The sequence below is a fragment of the Diabrotica virgifera genome, chromosome 1, assembly GCF_917563875.1.
Source record: "Diabrotica virgifera virgifera chromosome 1, PGI_DIABVI_V3a".
Taxonomy (NCBI): domain Eukaryota; kingdom Metazoa; phylum Arthropoda; class Insecta; order Coleoptera; family Chrysomelidae; genus Diabrotica; species Diabrotica virgifera.
Window position 1 is genome coordinate 271,337,264 of NC_065443.1, and position 11,962 is coordinate 271,349,225.

At 34.7% G+C, this 11,962-nt stretch overlaps 1 protein-coding gene and 1 long non-coding RNA gene across 2 annotated transcripts; both read right to left on the reverse strand.

Annotated features, from left to right (window-relative positions):
• Nucleotides 1-718: 718 nt before the first annotated feature.
• On the reverse strand, nt 719-1,572 carry LOC126884469 (uncharacterized). Its single transcript, XR_007698055.1, has 2 exons — nt 1,285-1,572; nt 719-1,196 (listed from the first exon to the last, which is right to left on the reverse strand). It is a non-coding gene; the product is annotated as an uncharacterized LOC126884469 (long non-coding RNA).
• Nucleotides 1,573-7,345: 5,773 nt separating this feature from the next.
• Nucleotides 7,346-8,024, reverse strand: LOC114340797 (uncharacterized). The gene has a single exon (XM_028291571.2). It carries the CDS (start codon nt 7,842-7,844, stop codon nt 7,572-7,574), a length of 273 nt encoding a protein of 90 aa, XP_028147372.1. The 5' UTR covers nt 7,845-8,024; the 3' UTR covers nt 7,346-7,571.
• Nucleotides 8,025-11,962: the final 3,938 nt, after the last annotated feature.

Below are 11,962 nucleotides of genomic sequence, written 5' to 3' on the forward strand. Positions count from 1 at the left end.
AACATTACTAGTTTTCAAAACATTAGACTTAGTAGTATATTCACCTATCAAATCCATCAATTTCTTTAACAATGCAGAACGCTTTGACATTTCATCAGTGTCTGTACTGTGAATACGGTTCAATCTACCTGAAAGATGTGCAAACTTAGTCTCAATCTTTCTTATTTGGTTTGCAGTACCTGTAAAAGCATTAATAATATTCAGAATCTCTTTTAATTTATTTTCACAACTTGTCAACTCAGCAGGAATATCAGGAGGTAAATCAAAGTTAGGGATTTTGCCAAATTTTTCTAAAACAAGGCAACTACGCAAAGTACTCTTTAACTCTTCTACCTTACAATTAGTCAAAATAATACCTCTCATTTGCAACTCAACTTCAAGTTCGTCTTTGACCAAACGGTCAACATCAAGTTTAAACGACATTTTCTTTTAGAGAAATTAAAATACACAAAAAAAAAATAAGACAAGAAAACCTCTACCTCACTTTAAATAAAAGTACATTTAACTTTTGATTATTAATTTTCAACTCCTGTAACTCTACGTAACCCATGTCTTACTTGAACTATCTAAAAAAAAATAAAAATCTCGGGTGGTTGAAAAGCCCCACGTTGGGCGCCAAAAATGTACCACAGCTATTTCTCAGTCGGAATTATTATTTTTAATTAGTTGGTTTGATTTAGATGAGCATGAGACATGACAGTTCAAATAAAACACTAGATAACTATAGAGAATATAATGTCAACAAAATTTTAAGTCCCTTTTTACATACAAATATTAATTTTGATTTCAATAGTTTATAAGAACAAAAGTAAGTAATTAATTAAAAAAAAATAAACCAGAACCAGCTGTTTCCTTCACATAAATATAAAAATCATTGTATTTTAGTCCCCTTTTTAGACCCCTTAACCCAATCTAAATTGTACCTTGTTCTTTCTTGTTTTCTCCCATAAAATAAAATAAAATCTATTACCGTCCTTATTTCCTTCAATAAAAAAATCATTTGCCTGGATAAACACACTGCAATCTTCCTTAAATTTTGTCAAAATGTCACGTCAAATATCGAACTTCTAAATAAATCTGCCAAATTTATTATTTCCAATATACTGAATAAATGTAAATCTGGTAAATAAATGTACTTCTATTACTTCTTTAAACAGGATCGATAAATACATACAATTTTGTACTACCGGAACACCCTAGCAAAAGAAAAAGAAAATAAAAATAACTGAACTAACTTCTTAAAACTGAGAACCAATAAACTGAACAAAAATGACTTCAGCTTACCTTTAACATACAAAAGGGTCTATTACACGACTCTCAGCCTGGCCATCAATAAACATCGAATTAATCTCTAGAGGATTTTCCAAGACAAATCTTTACGTGCCCCAAATTTCCAGCACACCAACGGATACCTCAATAAGAGAATTCCCAGTACATCCCACCAAAGGATTGAAAAAGTACCATTTCAATTAAAAAACTGGGAATCCAAATCGCCGACCAGGCTTCAAGTGCTTTCTCAAAAATGTTTATTGAAAAAAATGAACGTTGTTGATTTGCTAACAAGGCGTTCAAAACAAAAAACTCTACAACAAAAATCTTCTCTCTCTGACTCACAAAAAAGCATATACATCCAAACATACAAATTATACATCCTCCAAGGACAAAATAATCGTTTATAAACAACCAAAACTCAACAAACGTTACTACTAAATTTTCAACCGTAATAGGGATGGGATTCTTTCGACAGCGTCTTTTGTTTTTGTTCTACGACATATTTCTTCGTTTGGGATTCGGTCTCTCAGGGAAACACTCAACATCTGGCGCTCCATAACCCTCTGAGTTACGCGAATTTTTTTCACAACCTTTTTTATGAGTGTTAATTATTCCGCCCTATAAGTAAGTACCGACAAAACACACTGATCAAAGATTTTCCTTTTCAGGCATATGGGCAAGTCCGATTTAAATACATAGTTCAATTTACCAAACGATGCCCCAAGTAAAAACACTTTATATCCAATTTTTTCAAAATCGCTTTTATTGCATTTTTGGATTTAGGGTGTTGTTATCTACCATTTACCAAGGAAGAAAAAAAATTTAAATCGAGTAGAACCACAATTTAACATTGCTGTTAAATTAACTACATATTTTCAATGGGAAATAAGCCATAATTTTACCAAAAAAATGATTTTATTAACGTTTCGACGCCCAAGTCGGGTGTCGTTATCAAAATACAAAATAATACTAAATTAAACAACACTATTGTTGCTTAGTAAAAAATTCTTCTAATAATTTATTTAATCTGACTCAGTGGTTCCCAACCGGTGGTTTGCGTACCACTGGTGGTACGCAAGAAGATTTCAGGTGGTACGCGTCACGTGGGTGAAACAAGCTTACGCTGGACCTTTATCCGCGAAAGTGCCAATGCAGTTGTTGTGCTTTCATATTAAGCTATGAAGCAGTTTTTGGTGAACCCTGGGACTTCAAAGGATAGAGTTAAAAACCTAAAGCGCACGTCAATCGGAACTACCACGAAAGCTACTTACAGTGTGGTTTTATAGAGAAGTGTGGCACACAATGCTACGACCAACAGAAAGATATATTTATATGCTTTATAGACTTCGAAAAAGCATTTGATAGAGTAAGACACGACCTACTATTAGAACGTTTGCAAGAAGTCGGCTTACATGGAAAAGACATCAATTTACTGAAAAACTTGTACTGGAACCAAAACGCCAGAGTTAGGATCGAGGGTTTCACATCTGCAGAAGTAGAAATTAGGAGGGGAGTTAGACAGGGATGTGTTCTGTCGCCTCTGCTGTTTAATCTTTACTTCGAGTTTCTATTTAAAGAGGCACTGGAGGACTCCAAGGATCGAGTCAAGGTGAATGGCGTAAATATCAACAGCATCAGATACGCCGACGATACGGCGTTGATCGCGGATTCCGACTTGGGTCTACAACGACTAATCGACAAGACAGACCAACTCGACCTGTGAGCAGTTTGGTATGAAAATAAACATTAAAAAAACCAAAGTTATGTCAATCCGAAAAAACCAAAATGTACCTCAACCTTGCACAATAAATGGGCACATTTTAAAACAAGTTAATAGATTTAAGTACTTGAGATGTTGGATCGATAGCAGCTTAAATTCTGATCTAGAAATAAGATCGAGAATAGAACAGGACAGAAAATCTTTCGAAAAAATCAAAAAACTGCTTTGTGATTCTCGAATAAATCTCGAAATTCGACTACGTTTATCTAAATGCTACGCCTGGTCGACTCTTCTCTATGCAGTTGAGACATGGACCCTTAAAACATCAACCATAAATAAGTTAGAGGCCTTTGAAATGTGGATCTATCGGAGAATTCTTAAAATTTCGTGGACATTGCATACCTCAAATGAAGAAGTGCTGCATAGAATAGGCAAGGCAAGAGAACTTTTCAACGCAGTGAAAGTCAGAAAAACATCATACCTGGGCCACATACTGAGAAATAATAAGTACCAATATGCTCAACATATAGTGAAAGGAGAGATCGAGGGAAGGAGAGGACTAGGAAGGAAAAGACTATCGTGGCTCAGAAATATCCGACAATGGACAGGGCTAAATTTTTAACAGCTGATAAGAACAGCTGAAGACAGAGAAGAGTTTGCAATTGTAGTAGCCAACCTCCATTGAGGAGACGGCACTTTAAGAAGAAGAAGTGGCACACAAAATAGTGACAATTCCATTCCTCACTGGGTTACTTGTTTCAAAAAGCATAAAGCATTTTCAACAATTTTCCTGTAGATGTGTTTGTACCAAAAGAGTGTAGAACTCACCCTAATTCGCCTTGTGCCTAGGGACTAATTAACTCCTTTCTTAACAACGCACCTCTTTAAATGGTAGCACTCCGCGGGTTTTATATATCTGGAGGTCCATTGACTATACGAAACAATAAAACCCTGTTAACGTTGTAGTTCCTTTCTAAAATACATAATCAAAAATCTATCCTATTTTATTACATTTTTGAACCACTATTTCTAAACCGAGTTTATATAGATTTTAAACAGGGTAGGAGACAGACGACATCCTTGTATGCGGCCCTTGTTAATTTGTTAAACATCACGGTTAAGTTTGCTAACACTGCAAGCGGCGAAAATGTAAATAGTTCCACAGATGCCCACCTTCAGGGCCAGATTTACTACTTTTCATTTTCGATAGTATTTTTTTTTTGGTTCTTCTCTTATTACTGGGTTACGCTGATTCTGAAACATCTCAAGGTCCTAATTTACATTCACAAATTGCACTCTTTCTTCTGTTAGTAAATCTCTATAATGTTTTCTCCAGTTTCTTGTTTAAGTCTATCGTTATATTTTCACTTCGATTTGTTTTTAAAGTTTTTAACATTTTTCAGGCTACTCTTGATTGGGATCTTCACAATAAGCCATCGATATCATGGCATGTTTTTAGTATTTTTTTTTCGTTGCATATTTCTTGATTAGATAGCAATATCTTTTGTACATGTATTTTCTTCTCTGTCTGTAGTAGCTAGCCAGCTATTATATAGTTTTTCTGTTGTATAAGGTCCTCCTATTAATTTTCGTTTAATTGTTTCGTTAATGTTTCACCTCAACCTCATTTGCAGCTTTATGTAAGTACATTTTAAGGGTTTTGTGCATTTCTTTTGGTCATACTGTAGATCCATTACTCATCCTTTTTATTTTTCCGTTTATTTTTCACATAAACAATAAAACACTATGAAACTTTATCTGAATTTATTTTACTAAGTTTACTCTTTTAAAAAAGAGTTTTAATTTTTGTTACGTCTGTATGAACTTTACGTAGACTAAAATTAATCTACTAAGCCTTCCAGAATCCCTAAAATCACATTTCTTGCTACGTAAATCCGAAAATCTCTCTCCCTAAGAATTCGCAAATGAGATTTGAAAATAATAGTTTTCGACGCTAGCTACTAATGCTCTACAGACAGCAAGTACCCAAACACTTGCGTTCGAGTTCCGTGAAATCTTCTGGCAAACATTTATCAATTTTCAGTTAAGCAGTGCATTAAAGTTGGCGGCTGTCGTACACACACACAAAGCTGAGAAGCTGCACGTTCTGCTTATTTATTGGGAAAGTGAATATTTGGTAATTTTCTACAATGTGCTATTTGGTAATGGTATAACGATCCTTGTTTGCAAAGAAGTGCAGTGGGTTATATGTCTTTATATTTTATTAATTCATATATCACTTCCAGAATACACTAGTTATAGCTCTCTCAATGAAAGTGTACAAAGTATGTTAGGAAAGCAAGATTAACTAAGACCGCTTACAGACGAACCACTTTTTTAAGTCGAAGTCAGCAGCAAAACGCGCTGCCTTGTCGCTAGTATTATTTGTCGTTTGCTCTAGTTCTGATCGACACCCTAGTAATCCCAAATCGCAGGTTCAGCATGAATGCATCAATGAAAGTGTCTCTGTCTAACGGCTCCATTTTTGTCAACACTGCTTTCAAAATCAACAAGCAAGCTTGTACTTTTTGTCGCTGCTTCCGGCGCGACGTTTCAAAGTGGTGTCGGGCGAAAAGAGAATCGCTAAAATTATTGAGAAGTTAGCCGACGGGAGGAGCGACAATCGACGACAGAAGTTGTAGTACAGTCGACAAAACGCCCGTGTGAAAAGGAAATACGTTTTGCATTGTAGTTAAATGACGACTTCAAGTAGCGACGGACAACCACAAACGATCGAGTTTTTGCTGCTGACTTCGACTTCAAAAAGTGGTTCGTCTGTAAGCGGCCCAAGTGATTACGTTTCGCCCATTCCACCCAGTCCGATATTGGCCTTTTTGTTGTACTTTTTGCTAAGCTAATAAAAGTTTCCTTATACATATGAATGTTTATATATTATCCTTATGCATATGAATGTTTCTTCTGTTCTTCCTTGGTAGCCTTTAGAGATAATAGGAAGCTTACGGGACTGAGTCAGCTCAAATTATTTGAAGAGGTTCTGGAAAGAACCTTTGGGCTGAAGCGACATTGGAAGAAGAATTACAAAGCATGAATATATGCGTGGGATAGGATAGTACTGAGTTAGGATTCCCTCAGCCCTGTATGGTTTAACCTGATCTGGATGAAACAGAAAGATACAAGGATACAAAATGGGAGCAAAATATCTTGAAATAATGTGATATGCAGACGATGCCATATTAATCTCTTAAAGTGAACGTAATTTACAACTTATGCTTTGCCAATTTACCATAACTTCCAAAAGATTTAGTATGTTAATTTGCCCAACATAGACAAAATGGATGGTTATATCAGCGAAACTACTAAGATGTTTGTTAGAGCTGAAGAGTCAGATAACAGAACAAATGGTGAAGAGTGAAATTATATAGTATCACAATGTCTAGCTATGGAAAGCTCGACTTGAAGAGAGCATAAAAAGCAACAGGATTATTGAATGAAACAATAGATACAGAGAAATAAAAACGTCGGGAAATATATCAAAGGTAGAATTTCCGAAAGAGTCATCAGAAAAATAATGATATACATAGCAGAAACATAACCGGACAAAGGGAAATCAAAAGGATGCTTAAAACAGTACAGATCAAAACTCTTAGAAAAATCAATGGTAAGATACTATTGGACAGAGCTAGAAGTTCAGATTTACGACAGATTCAGAGTGGAGAACTTTAGCTGGACAAGAAAAAAAAAAAGAGTAAAATACAAGAATCATATTATGTTTATATGATAACAGTGATAACAACAATATAGTAGTAAAGACAACGAGAGACGGTTCCCCAACAGGAAGACGATCAGTGGGCAGACCACGAAAACGATGGAATGATAACTTACTGGAGATACGTTAATAAACAAATAGAGTCTGCATAAAACGATGAACAAGAAGAATGAGTTTATTTTTACTATAGAATAGATAATATATACATTACGGTCAACATATAAAAGAAAATTGAAAGATTTCAAATTCTTAAATAAAATAGTTTAAACACAAAGAAAACGACTTAAAGAAAGTGAATGGCAAAACGGGGGTACCCAGAGAAGACTGGCTTTCAAAGATTGATCAATATTAACAAGAAAATGAAAGTGGTGAGAAAATACCCAAAAAATATCTTTTATTCTATCGATTACGGGTATCATTCCGAGAAAATTTCTAGAGAATATGAAACAGGCCTAAGTGTCACGACGTAGAGATGAGTAAAAACATTTTTAGGACACATCAGCATACCAATTATCTTAAGTTTCGAAAACATGAAATGAGTCTCCCAGAGCTCATTCCCTCTTATAACTTAGGTACTTGGAATTACTTAGTACTGAAGTTTCCTATTAGCGGGAGTGATACTATATATGGATGGTTTAGATCTGTACCTATAATATATAAAAATAAAAAAGACACTCCCTTAAGATCATGAAAATGCTATACAGATGAAATATTTGACAAGTGGAATTAAAAAACACATTGATTGAGAAAATGTCCTAGAATATAAAAAATTTAATAAAATTTAAATATTTCATTTATTTTATTTTGGTATTATAGTACAGTATCAGTCAATAACATTATACAAAAATACGTTTACCATGGATGGATTGCAGGAGTGTACGCAGCCAACAAAGGACTCCTGATGGCATCAACCCTCGACGTGTAGCTAGTAGCCACTGGAGCGGCGACTACCTTCTGAAGAACAGGAGCAGCTACAATTGGAGAAGTGTAAGCAGCTAGGACAGGTCTACTGATTAAGTCAGCCCTGTAATTGTAGCTCGTGGCTAATGGAGCACCAAGTAACACACCACTGGGTTCAGCTGCTACAAAAGCCAACAAGGCAAATAGAACAATTATTTTGAACATTTTTGAAAAGTGTTGTTGTTGATTGTTGGTATTAGATTTAATGATGATACTCAGTTGTTTCGGTCTTTTTATATAAAACGTATAATCATATATACTGATTACATAGAACGCACAAAAGTCATGATTGCAATAATGAGTATGAAAATTTGCCGTATTGCATTTATCCCAAGGCTTTGCATTTGACGCCCTATGCATATAAACTGAATTTCAGCTCAAATTACTGTATCGATTTAAATCAGGTCATTGGGTTATTGCATGTAATTTAGGAGTAAGTGGCGCAGAGGCTGCATGAATTGTATCGTTTAGAACTTTATATAATTATTTATTCAAATGATTCAGATTTAGCCGTAGGATTCAAACTCCCTCTAAGGGGAAAATTCACCCATTCCAGATACCTACGGTATTAAAAGAATGAGCACTGGTGGGACTCTTTCCGTGTTATCGAGCCCTACGGATATCTTCCAAAAATTTTCGTATTACTCATCTGGACATCGAGAGTAGCACATCTTTCTGCATTGTCTTTTACAGGTGTTCACTTAGACGCAGTTATTTTAGTTTTCTAGGACTTTTTCAGAATAACGCTGATACCTAGTAGATAGAATATTACGTAATGCCTGGGAACATTACATTCTCCATTGTCTTCTTATTTGTATTCCTAGATATCTTGGCTGTTTTAATTGTATTTGATACGTAGATTATTGTTGTTAGGTATCCCCACTTCTATTAATGTTATTTGCCTGGTAAGTTTATTAACTAGTATGAAATCTGGTCTTTTATGTGCTAGTGGTTGATCTGTGACCAAAATGCTGTCCCACTGTAGGTTGTAGTTGTTATTTGCAACATTCTGTCAGGGAACTATTGATAATTCGGGAGAGGATCAATTTGGAGAAGTCTCAGTCTGTTGGTTAATTCCTGGTGAAAATCTATACTACTGAGTCATAACGTTTTTTGGCAGGCAGGAAAACCTACGTCCCGAGAAACTTTTTTCCTTACGTCAATCAATAGTTCAAAGCTGTATTGTCGACATATTCTTGGCTGATCTCATTGAGATATCGCCCATGCAGAGGTTTGCGTATCCAGTAGCGCATTTTTTCTTACTTAGAAAAGTGGTTCATGCGCATTGATTATTTCCTGCTATTTAGGCGGAGATGTATCATCTACTGCGCAAATCGTGCTATGTAAAGCAGATGTCTCAGAATGCGTCTGAAAATAAGTTCTTAAACTAGCAACCTGTTTATCCAGTTTCTCACATATCTCCATAGGTCCTTCATCCTCTAAGAATTTTTCATGTCTAGACCAAACTCGAAAGACATGTTTATACAAAGTACTATAAGCAAGCGCTGATTCAATAAAGATTTAGAGAAAGATAAACACAACAGACATTAAACCATCGAATAAATTATCCCAGGAGTCAAACAATTTTTACGAAACATTTCCAGCAAGAGTATCACATTATTATCGTAAATCAAGTCCAAAAAATTTCTTTACACGCAAAAAATTAACAATAACTAAAACAAATCAGTGTTAGGAAATATTCTATATTATACAAAAACATGCCCAAAAAAGAGATAAATGTTAAACCATGAAATATACATTCGGGACTTCGTCATTGAAGCGGCGATGTTATGTCAATATCTCACTAACAATCGTTTTATGATTGAATTTTACGATTACCACTGTATTATACCTGTAAATATGGTGGATACAAAGTCTATTCGCGGAGCACATCCTGAAGTTATCCAGAGGGAGAACGCCTGCGCATTAGCTGTTCAGAGAAAAAATTCGACCTTATCGAACGCCCAAATTTGCTATGCACAGGCGTTCTCTCTCTGGGTAAGTTCAGGATGTGCTCCGCGAATAGACCTACAGAATACTTTAGGTAGGATATTTCGTTTCGTTTTTCATTTTTATTAAATGTTATTTTTAGTCCAAATGTTTAACGTAATTTGTTCATTTATACAAAATTTATATTCTCGTAAAATTGTGAAATACCCGTATAACGGTTTGTGCGTTGGTAATTTATTTTTGTGTTGGAATATCAGCCACTTCAGAGCTTTTAGGAATCCACTGTTTTTATTGTCATTAAAAATATGGAGCAGTAAAAGACTGGAAAACAAAATATAAAGTAGTCTAGTGTAAATGATGACGGTTTTCTGTATCGTCTTTTACGGGATTTTAGTTTGGGGATATCAGATTTCAAAGGCAAAAAATTACAAAAAAAAAGGCACACACTTTGTGTGTATTTGAGAGTTCTAATTAGAAGTTTTAGAGAAACTTGACATAATCAATATCTGAAAATTTTCGCTATTGGATATGGCCAATTAGTTAAGTTATTTAGAGCCTCTTACCATAGTTAAAACAATAGCAATAGTCAGAACTGGCTACTTATATCGAAAGTTGACTGAAAATTATTGCTTTATTTTAAACATAATGCCCTGCATAGAATTACGGATTTAGATAGAACAGTTATTGAGAATACTCTCGATATAGGATTATAAGATTAAACGATATTAGGTTTTATTTTATCTTATAAAAATGAGATAGAATGATTTGTTTAACTACAGAGGATTAAGTTTATACATTTACTGCAGGACTAATACGGAAAATAATAAAACATAAAATAGAACAAAATATGAGAGATATAGAAGAAAAAAATGGTTTTCGTGTAGGCAGACCCTATATGGACGGCATATTTTCTCTAAAGCAGGTTATTAAGAAGAGATAAGTCAACGACCTTTCAACTCACATAGTGATGGTAGATCTGACCAAGGCATACGATAGTGTACCACTTTCAATACTCGGCGTAGCAATGAACAAACAAGGAATAAAAGAAACGATATATAAAAGAAGTATACAGCATGAGGCGCTCTCAGTGTTGAGAAGAAAGTGATGGAATATGGGCATACCAATCGAAGGCGAGAGATTGTACACAATACACTTCGTCAACGAACCAAGCTATTCTACCTTAATACGAGAGTAATTATACGAGAGAAATTTACTATATGCTAGAAAACTAAAAGAGGAGCATTATGCTTCTTTTCATGAGCATTTTTCAGTGCGTCACAAATGATAGGAAAAAAGGTAAGTCCGTGATAATATACATTTTAGTGACATGACATTTTAGTTAAATCTGACAGTTGTCACATCTTATTTGCAATTTGGCATAAAAACAAATCAATTGTGTTTATTGCATTTATAAAATGGTATTTTCTTTGATTTGTATAGTCTTATAAATTGTACAGATTATATTCGTAGATGTATTATATAATTCGTAAATAATTCTTTTTTTAGATTATAACGCCATCTATTGACAACTAGAATAAATGTTATAAATGTCACCGACGAAATGTAATCACCGACGTGCGTTTTTTTGTCACATACAATTTAATGCGTTAGAAAGAAATCGAAAAACTGTGACGCACTGAAAGATGCTCATGAGAAAAAGTATACCAAGTGGGACCTCATAATTATTATTAATATACAAAAAAGAGTAGTTAGTTGCCTGAGAAAACCAGAAACCCTACAAATTGAAAGGGGCACTATAAAAGCAATTGAAACCTTCAAATACTTGGGAGACCAAATAGCATCAAAAGCAGGGAGAAATGAAGAAATTCATTCCAGGATTGGCCGAGTAAAACCATCCACGAGACTGTTACACGTACAATTTGGGAATAATACAAAAGAAAATAAAAATACAATTATTTATAAAACAATAGATGCAATTATTGGGTTGTACGGTAACGAACGAATGACAGTTGATAGCAACGTAGCGGGCAAAAGATCCAGAGGAATATCTCCAGAACGATGGTCGGACCAAATAAAAAATATTACTGGTTACTCATTCTCCGAAGCAAAACTAGTAGATATAAAAAACAGGGGCCACTATCAAGATAGGGAAATCAATGTGTTAGAGAGAGAAGTACCTTTTATGTGAGTAAGAGTAAGATAGATGCTGACGTCACAGCGAAGGAATCTACCGTCATAGTTTAGCTACTATCCGCTAGATGGCGCCATTTTTAGTCCAATTCGCCATTTTTATTCCCGTTCGCCATTTTTATTTCAATTCGCCAATTTTATTCCAATTTGCCTTGACAAAGACATTATGTCGAAGAAATCTA

Bases quoted from the DNA above. Each gene is read 5' to 3' on its own strand.
- LOC114340797 (XM_028291571.2), bottom strand. From the start codon at position 7,844: ATGTTCAAAATAATTGTTCTATTTGCCTTGTTGGCTTTTGTAGCAGCT.